At 44.7% G+C, this 14,784-nt stretch overlaps 1 protein-coding gene and 1 long non-coding RNA gene across 4 annotated transcripts in view; one reads left to right on the top strand and one right to left on the bottom strand.

Annotated features, from left to right (window-relative positions):
* Positions 1-461: 461 nt before the first annotated feature.
* Positions 462-7,803, bottom strand: LOC134356020 (uncharacterized). The gene is made up of 3 exons (XR_010020263.1): positions 7,456-7,803; positions 1,850-2,034; positions 462-1,586 (listed from the first exon to the last, which is right to left on the bottom strand). It is a non-coding gene; the product is annotated as an uncharacterized LOC134356020 (long non-coding RNA).
* Positions 7,804-7,886: 83 nt separating this feature from the next.
* Positions 7,887-14,784, top strand: part of trpm7 (transient receptor potential cation channel, subfamily M, member 7) — a 149,466-nt gene continuing 142,568 nt past the window's right edge. For all 3 annotated transcript variants that reach the window (XM_063066289.1, XM_063066292.1, XM_063066291.1), the window contains exon 1: positions 7,887-8,076. In XM_063066289.1, the coding sequence (XP_062922359.1) occupies positions 8,065-8,076 (12 nt within the window). In that variant the 5' untranslated portion in view covers positions 7,887-8,064. The remainder of the gene's footprint in view (positions 8,077-14,784) is intronic.

Below are 14,784 nucleotides of genomic sequence, written 5' to 3' on the forward strand. Positions count from 1 at the left end.
GTGTTTGATGGCTCTGTGACTGCATTCACTGGAGTTCAGAAGAACTGGGGGGGGGGAGAGTGGTTCTCACTGAAGTATATTGAATATTGAAAGGCCCATTCAGAGTGGACGTGGAGGGGACGCTTCTTATGGTCAGTGAGTGTAAAATCAGAGGGAACAGCCTCAGGATAGAGAGACTTGCATTCAGAAAAGAGATGAGGAGGAATTTCTTTAGCCAGAGGGTATTAAATGTGTGGAATTCATTGTCACAGACAGCTCTGGATGCCAAGTCATTGGGTATTTTTAAAGCAGAGAGTGATAGGTTCTTGTTAATTAGGGTATCAAAGGTAACAGGGAGGAGGCAGAAGAATGGGATTGAGAGCCACAATGGAATGGTGGAGCAGGGTTAGTGGGCTGAATTGACTAATTCTGCTCCGATGTCCTATGGTCTATGAATTGATAAGTTACCAGTGAATTGAATTGACTTTATTACTTACATCCTTCATATACATGAGTAAAAACCTTTATGTTATGTCTCCATCTAAATAACTATTTGGTACAACAGGATAGTCAATATAAGATAGAAATACAGTTGCGTCAGCATGAATGAATCAATCTGATGGCCTGGTGGAAGAAGCTGTCCTGGAGCCTGTTGGTCCTGGCTTTTAAGCTGTGGTACCGTTTCCTGGATGGTAGCAGATGGAACAGTTCGTGGTTGGGGTGACTTGGGTCCCCAATGATCCTTTGGGCCCTTTTTACACACCTATCTTTATAAATGCCCTAAATAGTGGGAAGTTCACATCTACAGGTGCGCTGGGCTGTCCACACCACTCTCTGCAGAGACCAGTTCCCATACCAGGCAGTGATGCAGCCAGTCAGGATGCTCTCAGTTGTGCCCCTATAGAAAGTTCTTAGGATTTGGGGGCCCACACCAAACTTCTTCAACCGTCTGAGAGGTGAAAGAGGCGCTGTTGTGTTTTTCTCACCACACAGCCGGTATGTACAGACCACGTGAGATCCTCGGTGACGTTTATGCCGAGGAGCTTAAAGCTGTTCACTCTCTCAACCCCAGATCCATTGATGTCAGTAGGGGTGAGCCTGTCTCCATTCCTCCTGTAGTTCACAACCAGCTCCTTTGTTTTTGCCACATTGAGGGAGGGGTTGTTTTCTTGACACCGCTGTGTCAGGGTGAAGACTTCTCTGAAGGCCGCTGCATTACTATTTGAGATTAGGCCAACCAGTGTAGTGTCATCAGCAGATCGGAGCTGTGGGTGGCAACACAGTCATGGGTACAGAGAGCAAAGGAGGGGGCTTAGGACACCACCTGTGTTGAGGGTCTGAGGGTCAGAGGTGAGGCAGCCCACTCTTGTTACCTGCTGGCGATCTGACAGGAAGTTGTATTTATTGCTCAGCACGAACTGATACCACAGCAGCATTTTTAACTGAGCTCATATTACAGAAGTTGGATCAAGTTGTACTTTACCAGTGAAATGGCTTCTGCCAAACTGCCTCGCTGTGGTCAATGGCACTCCCCCCATCTTGTACTTGGTAGATTTCTTCCAGAATACTAGCACTCAATCCACATGTTAATATAAAATGGTGGATTCCTGATTTGTAAAGAGACAGTTTTAACAAACAGCATAAAAACTCAATAGATCTGTAAATATGAAGACAGGTTCATAGCATCCAAATTCATACCTATTCAAAGTTCAACATACTTAGTAAAATGTAACACAATTTTTCTTTGTTATGGGAATGTAAATTTTGAAATAGTAACTAGGATATGTTTTCTCTTGTGCCTAGCAAGAGAATATTTTACGAAACAGGGGGCCTGGGGTAGGGAGCAGCCGCGGGGAAAGGAAAAACAAACCTTGTTAATTATATGATTGTTTGCAACATATTGAAACTTCAGTGCACGGAGGCCCGACAGCTCCTTCAGTTTATTTAATTGCTATGATCAGCCTCTCCGACAGGGCGTTGTTCCAGACAGACGACACTTGCCTCTAGTCTCAGTGGTGAGATCAATTGCCTGAATAAGAACGTAACTCAGAGGGACTAAGAGACAGAAATTGGTGAACTCATTATCAAAAATATGGCAAGGTTTTACAATTAGAGAAAAATATTTATTGCTAATATATTAAACTATGGCAACACAATACCAGAGTCTACTATATAGAACTGGCATTCTATCTGCTGTTTACAGGAAATGGGTTTCATGTTTAATGGGATTCAGGACAATATGAACTTGGGAAACCTTTACAACAGGAATTCTGCAGATGCTGGAAATTCTAGCAACACACATCAAAGTTGCTGGTGAACGCAGCAGGCCAGGCAGCATCTCTAGGAAGAGGTACAGTCGATGTTTCAGGCCGAGACCCTTCGTCGGGACTAACTGAAGGAAGAGTTAGTAAGTTTATCCGCTCAGGAGATCTCCCATCCACTGCTACCAACCTTATAGTTCACACACCCCGCACTTCCCGTTTCTACCTCCTACCCAAGATCCAGAAACCTGCCTGTCCTGGCAGACCTATTGTCTCAGCTTGCTCCTGCCCCACCGAACTCGTTTCTGCATACCTCGACACGGTTTTATCCCCCCTTGTTCAATCCCTTCCTACCTATGTTCGTGACACTTCTCACGCTTTTAAACTTTTCGATGATTTTAAGTTCCCTGGCCCCCACCGCTTTATTTTCACCATGGATGTCCAGTCCCTATATACTTCCATCCCCCATCAGGAAGGTCTCAAAGCTCTCCGCTTCTTTCTGGATTCCAGACCTAATCAGTTCCCCTCTACCACCACTCTGCTCCACCACCACTCTGCTCCGTCTAGCAGAATTAGTCCTTACTCTTAATAATTTCTCCTTTGGCTCCTCCCACTTCCTCCAAACTAAAGGTGTAGCTATGGGCACCCGTATGGGTCCTAGCTATGCCTGCCTTTTTGTTGGCTTTGTGGAACAATCTACGTTCCATGCCTATTCTGGTATCTGTCCCCCACTTTTCCTTCGCTACATCGACGACTGCATTGGCGCTGCTTCCTGCACGCATGCAGAGCTCGTTGACTTTATTAACTTTGCCTCCAACTTTCACCCTGCCCTCAAGTTTACCTGGTCCTTTTCCGACACCTCCCTCCCCTTTCTAGATCTTTCTGTCTCTGTCTCTGGAGACAGCTTATCCACTGATAAGCCTACTGACTCTCACAGCTATCTGGACTATTCCTCTTCTCACCCTGTCTCTTGCAAAAATGCTATCCCCTTCTCGCAATTCCTCCGTCTCCGCCACATCTGCTCTCAGGATGAGGCTTTTCATTCCAGGACGAGGGAGATGTCCTCCTTTTTTAAAGAAAGGGGCTTCCCTTCCTCCACCATCAACTCTGCTCTCAAACATATCTCCCCCATTTCACGCACATCTGCTCTCACTCCACCCCCCGCCACCCTACTAGGAATAGGGTTCCCCTTGTCCTCACCTACCACCTCACCAGCCTCCGGGTCCAACATATAATTCTCCGTAACTTCCGCCACCTCCAACGGGATCCCACCACTAAGCACATCTTTCCCTCCCCCCCCCTGCTTTCCGCAGGGATTGCTCCCTACGCGACTCCCTTGTCCATTCGTCCCCCCCATCCCTCCCCACTGATCTCCCTCCTGGCACTTATCCTTGTAAGTGGAACAAGTGCTACACATGTCCTTACACTTTCTCCCTTACCACCATTCAGGGCCCCAGACAGTCCTTCCAGGTGAGGCAACACTTCACCTGTGAGTCGGCTGGGGTGATATACTGCATCCGGTGCTCCCGATGTGGCCTTCTATATATTGGCGAGACCCGACGCAGACTGGGAGACCACTTTGCTGAACACCTACGCTCTGTCCGCCAGAGAAAGCAGGATCTCCCAGTGGCCACACATTTTAATTCCACATCCCATTCCCATTCTGACATGTCTATCCACGGCCTCCTCTACTGTAAAGATGAAGCCACACTCAGGTTGGAGGAACAACACCTTATATTCCATCTGGGTAGCCTCCAACCTGATGGCATGAACATCAACTTCTCTAACTTCCGCTAATGCCCCACCTCCCCCTCGTACCCCATCCGTTATTTATTTTTATACACACATTCTTTCTCTCACTCTCCTTTTTCTCCCTCTGTCCCTCTCACTCTACCCCTTGCCCATCCTCTGGTTCCCCCCCCCCCTTATCTTTCTCCCTGGGCCTCCTGTCCCACGATCCTCCCGTATCCCTCTTGCTAATCACCTGTCCAGCTCTTGGCTCCATCCCTCCCCCTCCTGTCTTCTCCTATCATTTTGGATCTCCCCCTCCCACTTTCAAATCTCTTACTAACTCTTCCTTCAGTTAGTCCTGATGAAGGGTCTTGGCCCGAAACGTCGACTGTACTTCTTCCTATAGATGCTGCCTGGCCTGCTGCGTTCACCAGCAATTTTTATGTGTGTTGCTTGAAATTCCAGCATCTGCAGATTTCCTCGTGTTTGAATATTATTTTCAGCCAGAGTCATACAGCATGAAAACCAGCCCTCTGTCCAACTCATCCGTACTGTGTGTTGCCCAGCAAGCTAATTCCATCTGCTGTGTTTGGTCCTTAGTTCTCTAAATCTCTCCTACCCATGTATGTATGGGTGGTTTTTAAAATGTGATTTCTGGCAGTTCATCCAAATACACACCGCCCTTTGTGTGAAGAGGCTACCCTGATGCCCCTTTAAATCTCTCACCTTTCATCCTAAGCCTATACCCTCTTGTTTTTACCTCCTCCCTTTGAAAGAGATGATATATTGTCACCCTGTCATAACCCTCATGATCTTGTTTAGCTCTATCAGGTCACCCCTCAGTCTCCAACATAGAGTCCCAGTCTACAAACCTCCCCTTGTAACTCCTGGTAAATCTTTTCTACACTCTTTCCAGTTTAACAACATCTGTCCTGTAACAGGTTGAGCAAAACTGTACATCATACTTTGTGTCGCCTCACCAACAGCTTATATAACTGCAATACAACGGAACAATTCCTGTACTCAGTGCCCTGACTGATAAAGGCCAGAGTGTCAGCACCTGTGATGCCGTGCTCAATGAACTATGCACTTGCACTCCTGGTCCCTTGTTCTATAACACTCTCATCCTGGTCTGATCTCCCAGCTGCAATACCTCACATTTATCTGCACTGAAGGCCATCTACCAATCCTGTCAATCCTCAGCCCACATTCCTATCAGATTAATAACTTTTTATAGCCTTCTGCCCTACCTACAATACCATCCATGTTAGTATTATCAGCAAACTAACTAACTATGCCTGTACATTCACATCCAATTGCAAACAACAAAGATGTTAGCATCAACCCCTGTGGCACACCATGAAACACAGGACTCTAGCCTGAGAAAGAACCTCCTGCTTCCTCTTGAATTCAATCTGCTATTCTCCCTGGATCCCAGCCTTCCAGACTAGCATGCAGTATCAAGCTTTAAGTTTAAGTTCAATTATTATTCACCATACACGAATGCCCATGAATACAGTCAAATGAAACAGCTTTGAAAAGCTTTGCTAAAGTCTGTGTAGACAACATTCATCTTATCGCATACCTGCTTGAAGAACTTCAAGGGATTTGACAGACAATTTCCATACTGACTGTCCCAAATTAGACCATCTCTCCAAGTGTTGGTAGATCTAGTCTATGACAATGGCCTTAACCACTTGCTCTCAAAATCCTCATCCATGTTTTAATTACCTTCAAATTCTTCTGTTTCAATGTTCCCCCTTCTCATCTAATCTTTCACCAACAGTTCACTCTCTGCATCTCCTTCATTGTCCTATGGATCTAATATCTGTGCTTACTGATCAGCAAAGGCATATGACTTCAAATTTATCATGCTCAAATCCCTCTATGTCTTTCACTCTTGCAAGCTCCAGCTCAAGTGTTCCTTCAAGTTTGCTCTCTTCTGCAACCCACAATTCAGTTTGGGCATTCCCCAGGTTAAGAACACCTGACTTCATGGACAGGTATACATAAAAACAAGCTCCCAGAATATTATCAAATTCAGAAGTCCCATGTACACACACACACCGTAACTTCATTTCTACAAATGACAGAACTAGATTTCTCTGTCTACTTTTAATCACTGTTCTTATCAGTTTGATATGCTTTTGATACCGTTCATTACAATACCATTGAGGGATGGTACCTATAGAGTGATTTTTGTGTATTTTCTGACATGGAAAGTCTGTAAGAAGTGAATCTGTTTGTTATCTGGGGACAGTCTGTCTGTGGAAATATCAAAAGGAGCTGCAAGTCTGAAGTAAGCCAGCCAGACAGCATCTGTGCAGAAAGAAACAGAGTTAATGCTTCAGGTCAAAGACCCTTCATTTCTGCTATATTTACTGGGAATTACTTGCATTTTCCAAGTGCCTCAAGTGAACACCTTCCTGAACTGTGACTTCCTTTATATCATAACTGAGGAGACTTTGAACCAAACTCATCCATTTCCCACACATCCGCTTACAACTTTTTTCAGCTCGGCCAGAGAAAGTACAAGTTCTCTGGTCCTCACCTCCCCAGAGCTCAGGGTGTTAGTAGCCGGAAGTGGGCAATTTTATTTAATGATACATCGCGGAGTAGACCCTTCTAGCTCTTCAAGCCACACTGATTAACCCAAACCTAATCACAGGAGAACTTACAATAACCAATTAACCTACCCGTCCCTTTGGATTGTGGGAGGAAACCAGAGCACCTGGAGGAAACCCACACATTCCACAGGGAGGATGTACAGAGTCTTGTTACAGAATGGATCCGGACTTCAACTCCAGAACATTCCGAACTGTAGTAGTGTCGCACCAACTGCATTTAGTCTAGAGACGTGACTCGGAGCTCTCTACCACTAACTCTCCATGGCCTCCTATACCATTGAAGCCCAAGCTAGAGGGACAGCACCTCATCTTTCACCTGAGCTCAATATCAGGCATCGTGTCAAGCCGGTACGAACACCTGCAATTGGTTCACTATCCTATTTCCATCAGCACCACCTGACCTGCACTTTATTACTTTCCCTTTGTTTTTGCATTCTCTCCCTTTGACACCCCCTCATTTCATTCCTTCTGTTCAACTTCCCTCCTTAACCCACCAATGTATGCATTTTCTCTGTAATGGCCCTGGTCTCACGCTATCATTTCCTTTGTCCTATCCACCATACCCCTTTTCGCAGCTTATTATCCTATTCTAACGAATGGTCTTTAATCGGAAACATTACCAGTTTCTCTCCCCGATGGACGCTACATAATCCATCCTCCCCCTCAAAACAACCTGCACTCCGGTTGTCCTGCTACCGGGGCCCGGCCCATTAGTGGACCGGCAGCGGCTGCTGCTTGCACAAGTTAATTATCACTTCACTCTCTAAATCAGGGGTTCCCAACCTGGGGTTCCACAGGCCGCTTGCTTAATAATATCGGTCCACGGGAGCCCCGAGTCTAAATGCTGTTGAACTCACGTTGCTTCCTCACTTCAGAGTTACTGATGTTGCAGGTGACATCCAGCTTCCAGCATTGGGCCTGATGCTCCACAGCACTTTCCTACGTGATCCAGCATCTGCTGGACGCCAAAAGGCCGGGATCCGTGCCATAGCAACAAGCCGAGGCCGGGGACAGGCGACGAGGATTGGGGGGGGGGGATCGGGAGGGAGAGAGGGGGTCTGAACCAGACTACATCACCAGGCCGAGACCAGTGGATCCAGGCTGTGTCATTGGGTCAAGGACCGGGACGGGCTCCGCCGTTTCGCCCCCCGCACTTTACCCGCTAACACCCAAACGCACCGCCGCACTCAGTCAGCCAAGTTTTTTTTTGCGGGGTGGGGGTGGGAGAAGTGACGAGAAGGTCACGTGTCAGACGCGTCCTCCCGCCCCGCCCCTCTCCACGCGCTCGTCACATGATGAGCGTTCGCGGCGGAGGCGCCCGGGCGTCAGTCGGAGTTACTCCATTATGAAAGTGGCGGCTTCCACGGGCCTGGCACTCCGTACCACCTGGGACTCTCCAGCGCCGTCCGCCCGCGCACCACGTCGATGGCTCAAGGCCACGCGGAGCCACCTCTGCAGCCTCACCCATGAAGAGAATGGTAGGTGGCTCAGGATGCGGCCATTCCCGGGGCCAGCGACCTGGCTGACGGCCGCGTGGTGAGGCCTGTCGGGGCACCGGCCCGACTCGGCCGGCTGACCTGAGTACAGGGCGCGTCTGAGCCGAATTGGTAGCTGCCAGCCACGTCACTGCTGCCCGGCGGGCCGGCAACGGGGCTGGGGTTTGACGGGTTGGGCGTACGCTGGCTCCGAGGCCGTGGCTCAGCGCCTGGCCTGCAGGTTCATACTGATCAGTAACCATGGCGACTCGAACCATCTTGTCATTTGCAGCCATCTGGACAGCGCTGATGCACCGAGGGCGTTAGTCTTAAGATCACTTTCAAATTTAAATTAAGTAAGGCTATACACCCCCTCATTTAATAACATCACAACTACAATGGTATTGCTTCAATTATCCGATCTGCTTTCTGTAACTTTTTAACAAAACTACCTTGTCCACCAATAAACTTGCCTTCCTCTCATTGCTTTGCAGGCAAATAGTTTCTGATGATTCTGTTTTGTTTTAATATTTCGTCAGTTTGAAGTGGTCGTACCTATAATCCTGAACATAATAAATATATATGCTGACTGAATCGGCCCTGTCAAGCTCTTCTCTGAATTCTCAGCTTCAGTGAGGTGACCTCCTATCAGGGCATATGCTAGATTTTAAATTTGTCATTTTTTAGTGGTGGGTTGAGAAGTGCTTTAAATAGCTGTACACTTGTGTTTTTTTTATACAAACGCATTGCTGGACGCATTTGATGTATTTTCCTAACTCTTATAAATTTCATTGAGTTCTGGTCTGTTATACTCAATGAGTTTCTAATATCAACTCCATCTCATGGTTAGTCCTGCTAATCTCTGCTGCACTGTTTAAATAAAGAAGTTATAGAGCAAGACCCCTGCAAGTTGCAGTGAGACTACTTTCCTGAAAGGTTTTCAGTTTGATTTGTTTTGCAAATTACTTGCTGTTTGTATATGATAACTTTGTTTATTGTAGAAGTACACATGGCTCTCTGAACACCAGCATTTAATTCTCAAAATTATTCTTCTGCTTTTCTGTTTGGTTGCAGTGTGATTGCTACACATTTTCTCTGTATGATAGTCCATCTGTCAAGTTGCTTTGTATGTAATAGATGAGTGTAGTGGTAGTCTATTTGTCCTGTTCTGCCATTAATGAAGATCATGGCTGACCTTTGACCTGAGCAGCATTTTTCGTGTTCCTTGGTTGCATGATATCCAGAAATCTGCTGGCCCTAGGTGGATCCCTTGGTAGAGATTCTCAAAGATTCATCATTATCTAGAGGAATTTCTCTATATCTCAGTCCTGTGATTACTCTAAGCCTGGGACCTCTTATTCTATACCTCCTTGACTGTGAAATATCCTCCCTGTAAGAATTTAAAGTTTCATTTTGATCCATTGTTGTTAATTCTGGGAATTCAGGTCTGGTTTTCTTGATCTCCTTCTCCCCTCTTATCTTCTCTCCTCTTCCCCCCCCCCCCGAAGACATTCCATTCCTAGGAATAGCCTAGTGAATCTTTGTTCTGTGGTAAATGTATCCTTTTGGGTTAGGTAACCAAACCTGGAAATGGTTCTCCAGGACGTGCTATTAGGCCAATGTAATAACAGTAAATCCTGAGTCCGACATGCTGTTTGCCTGCTTAATTGCTTTTTGTATATTTTGTGCAAGCTTTAAGTGATTTCTGTGTATGGATCCCTTGGATATCGATTTATCCAATGCTTTTGTTTGTGTACTTCGCATATTTACACATTATTGCGTTTGTGTTGTTCTTGCCTACTCACTCGGCCATTGTATATCTCCTGTAATCTAATTATATTCTTACATTCCCAACCAGTTTATTATCAGCAACAAACTTAGAAATATGATGTTTGTGCCCTTCAGTCAAATTCACGATAGTCAGAATCAGGTTTATAGTCACTGATGTATGTCATGAAATTTGTTGTTTTTGGCAACAGTATAGTGCAAGAGTGCAGAAGAGGAATAGTGTGGTGTTGTTCATGGACTGGGCACAATACCAATTTCAGTACCCCACAGTGGCAGATTGCCAGCCTGTTCATATTTTGCTGGGTCCTGCCCAATAACAAACTCTCAATGCTTGTTGGGTTATTGCCTTTAATTCTGTGCTCTAAACTTGACAATCAACCTTGTATAGGGTGTTGTATAAAGCCAGCAAAATACATTGTAACTTTCCATGTGTTTTCCTTGGTCAGCTCTTCCCTTGACCATTCTTAGTATCACCTGTTGGAATTGAAGAGCCTATTTTCTGAAGTTCAAACTCTTTGAATTCTGTTGTTTTATGCACACTTTTTCCTCGTATCAATTAACTTTTTCATATTTCACACAATATGGCAATTCCCCTAACTGGTTCCTCATGTTGATCTATATTTTCTATCTCCTTTGTTAGAGTGGTGTTACATTTGCTCTTTCTTTATCTGTCCAGAATCAAAAGAATGTTGATAGTTCCTATTACAATGTGTTCAGTATACCTGCTGATTATTTCACTTTGAGCATGCTCTTGAGATTTATCAAGCTGTAATCTTATTAGTTTACCTAGAATTTTTAATTAGTTATTGTTTGAAGCTTCTTGCAATCTGTTGATTCAGAAGAACAAAGTCTTAGTGACATTAGTGCCATTTTTCATGCATTCCAGTGCTTTGATTTTCTAAACGAGTTTAATTTCTCATCTTAAATACAGGTAGAAGGTTTAATGCTCAGCAATGTGATCATTGTATGCCATAACTCTTGGTTCTGGAATTGGGATTTATGTGGATTTTTCCTACCGTCAAAGTTCTGTTCCTCTTCCCATACTTCTCTATTAACGTTCCGCAGTATGACTTTGTTCTGGAATGTATATCACAAATTCTACACAACTATCAGTAACCTGTGTCACTGAAGCAGAGTTGAATTCCCTGAGAACACAGATTGTCTTAGCATTCACTAACAGGCTTGTGTCACTGCTGCTGTGAAGATTACACTCACCAGAGCTTTGCTCAGTTTTGTATTCCCTCACGTTTTGGAGATTGTGGGTGACTTAAATTGATTCAGGAATTCAGTCAGCTAATAAAGTGAAAACTTTCTAGTGTGGGAACCCCCAAATGTTAAAATTTAATCAGATCCACTTGAAATTATCTTCCTAAAGGGAATGTGTGCTGGTCTACTGGGATGTTGCAGATGGGGAACTTTGATTTGATAATGCGATTGAAAGGACATGAAGAAATGTGGTCAAATAAGGTGGATTTGCAAGCCAGCTCTGATACTGAATGGGGTATAACCACTCATAACTGCTGTACGTTCTTCTCAGAACTTCCTTACCATTGCATCGCTCAGGTCTAATTGTAGACTAGTTTATTTTCTGTTGTGCATAGCCCATTACCAATGGACAGAACAGTGGGTTAGCAATCACACTCCTCTCTATTCCTTTCCTGCTCTGGCAGAGAGGTGGGTAGCGATCAAACCTCTCTATTCCTTCCCCTGTCTGGCAGGACAGGGTCATCAATCACCCCTCTGTATTCCCTCCTCCCTCCGGCAGGAGAGAGGGTCAGCAGTCACCCCTCTATTCCCTCCTCCCTCTGGCAGGACAGAGGGTCATCAATCACACGTCTCTGTTCTCTCCTCCCTCTGCCTGTTGGTCTGCATTCCTGTGGTAGTAGCTGCTGGTTACTTCATTTGTGACTGGAATTGGCTGGTCTATGTCATCTCAACCTGGATATTCATTCCACATTTAACCATTACAGTAGTGAGCTGGCCTGTCTTAACGAATAATAGTTTGGTCTCTTTCCCCACTTGTAACTATTTCTCTGTATGATAGTTTCAGTTTCCCATTTCAATTCACACTAGGACTGTTTTTGAAAGACTTCCTTTCTCTTCCCTCTGTGATAGAATTCTTGGTATCATTTCAGTCTCCCATCTCAAGTAAATTGCATCCTGATGTGATTTCACTAGTCTCCTTTAAATTCATATAGAGAAAGCAAATACAGCAAAACTCCTATGATCCGACATCCTTGTGATTTTGATGATGGATTATCAGATTTTCCAGGCTGTTGATGTCACTCCTATTAATAGGCCATTGCAACTTTTATTTCACTTTAAATTAAATGTGTTATGCTGCAGTATAGTAAGTTTTCCGGCAAATTAAAGGGAGCAGGAAATATAACCTGGTATGTCAAAACAAATTAAAACACAGATGCTCTGGACCCTGACTTAGCTTCAAAGCTACCCACATTCCTGACCCTCGATTTTCCTAGCCCTTTGTCCTGCACTCTGACCCCTAGCTTCACTCTGGACTAACCAGTTGGACAAATGGTTAGCCATAGTGATATCTGAACCAGCAGATACTGAATTGTTGGAATCTTACTTTGCTAGAAGTGAGCAGATTACATGGGAGATGCCCTCTGCTTCTGAGATCTGTATTTCTCATTGAATTATTCCTTCTGACTTGTCTCTAGGAACTACTATTCTTACGCTCCTCTTCAAAGATATTCTTATTGACATAAATTATATCCCCATCTCATTCTTGTTTCACTTTCTGAATCTATATCTTGGATTTTCAGTTGGAATTGTGGCTTTGTCACAGCACTAAGTGACTTAATCGGTCACATCTGGCATCCTTTGTGATAACATTAGTGACACTTTATTCTTATTTTATACTTTATTGTTGCCAAACAATTGGTACTAGAACGTACAATCATCACAGCGATATTTGATTCTGCGCTTCCCACTCCTTGGACTACAAATCTTAAATATTAAAAATAGTTAAATTAGTAAATATTAAAAATTTAAATTATAAATCATAAATAGAAAATAGAAAAATGGGAAGTAAGGTAGTGCAAAAAAAAAATGAGAGGCAGGTCCGGATATGGAGGGTACGGCCCAGATCCGGGTCAGGATCCGTTCAGCAGTCTTATCACAGTTGGAAAGAAGTTGTTCCCAAATCTGGCCATACGAGTCTTCAAGCTCCTGAGCCTTCTCCCCGAGGGAAGAGGGACAAAAAGTGTGTTGGCTGGGTGGGTCGTGTCCTTGATTATCCTGGCAGCACTGCTCCGACAGCGTGCAGTGTAAAGTGAGTCCACGGATGGAAGATTGGTTTGTGTGATGTGCTGGGCTGTGTTCACAAATCTTCTGCAGCTTCTTCCGGTCTTGGACCAATTGAATAACTACTTTGGTTCTGTCTTCACTAAGGAGAACGAAATAATCTTCAAAAAATAGTAGGGGACAGAGGGTCTAGAGAGATGGAGGAACTGAGGGAAATACATGTTAGTAGGGAAGTGGTGTTGGGTAAATTGAAGGGATTAAAGGCAGCTAAATCCCCAGGGCCAGATGGTCTGCATCCCAGAGTAGGAAGTAGCCCAAGAAATAGTGGATGCATTAGTGATAATTTTTGAAAACTGTTTAGATTCGGACTAGTTCCTGAGGATTAGAGGGTGGCTAATGTAACCCCGCTTTTTAAAAAAGGAGGGAGAGAGAAACCGGGGAATTATAGACTGGTTAGCCTAACATGGGTGGTGGGGAAAATGCTGGAGTCAGTTAACAAAGATGTGATAACAGCACATTTGGAAAGCGGTGAAATCATCGGACAAAGTAAGCATGGATTTGTGAAGGAACATCATGTCTGACGAATCTCATAGAATTTTTTGAGGATGTAACTAGTAGAGTGGATAGGGGAGAACCAGTGGATGTGGTAAATTTAGATTTTCAAAAGGCTTTTGACAACGTCCCACACAGGAGATTAGTATGCAAACTTAAAGCACACGGTATTGGGGGTAAGGTATTGATGTGGATGGAGAATTGGTTAGCAGACAGGAAGCAAAGAGTGGGAATAAACGGGACCTTTTCAGAATGGCAGGCAGTGACTAGTGGGGTACCGCAAGGCTCAGTGCTGGGACCCCAGTTGTTTACAATATATATTAATGACTTAGATGAGGGAATTAAATGCAGCATCTCCAAGTTTGTAGATGACACGAAGTTGGGCAGCAGTGGTAGCTGTGAGGAGGATGCTAAGAGGATGCAGGGTGACTTGGATAGGTTGGGTGAGTGGGCAAATTCATGGCAGATGCAATTTAATGTGGATAAATGTGAGGTTATCCACTTTGGTGGCAAAAACAGGAAAACAAATTATCTGAATGGTGGCCGATTAGGAAAAGGGGAGGTGCAACGAGACCTGGGTGTCACTATATACCAGTCGTTGAAAGTGGGCATGCAGGTACAGCAGGCGGTGAAAAAAGCGAATGGTATGCTGGCATTTATAGCGAGAGGATTCGAGTACAGGTGCAGGGAGGTACTACTGCAGTTGTACAAGGCCTTGGTGAGACCACACCTGGAGTATTGTGTGCAGTTTTGGTCCCCTAATCTGAGGAAAGGCATCCTTGCCATAGAGGGAGTACAAAGAAGGTTCACCAGATTGATTCCTGGGATGGCAGGACTTTCATATGATGAAAGACTGGATCGACTAGGCTTATACTCATTGGAATTTAGACGATTGAGGGGGGATCTTATTGAAATGTATAAAATCCTAAAGGGATTGGACAGGCAAGGTGCAGAAAGATTGTTCCCGATGTTGGGGAAGTCCAGAACGAGGGGTCACAGTTTAAGGATAAAGGGGAAGCCTTTTAGGATGGAGATTAGGAAAAACTTCTTCACACAGAGAGTGGTGAATCTGTGGAATTCTCTGCCACAGGAAACAGTTGAGGC

This window comes from Mobula hypostoma, chromosome 13 (assembly GCF_963921235.1).
Source record: "Mobula hypostoma chromosome 13, sMobHyp1.1, whole genome shotgun sequence".
In the NCBI taxonomy this organism is placed as follows: domain Eukaryota; kingdom Metazoa; phylum Chordata; class Chondrichthyes; order Myliobatiformes; family Myliobatidae; genus Mobula; species Mobula hypostoma.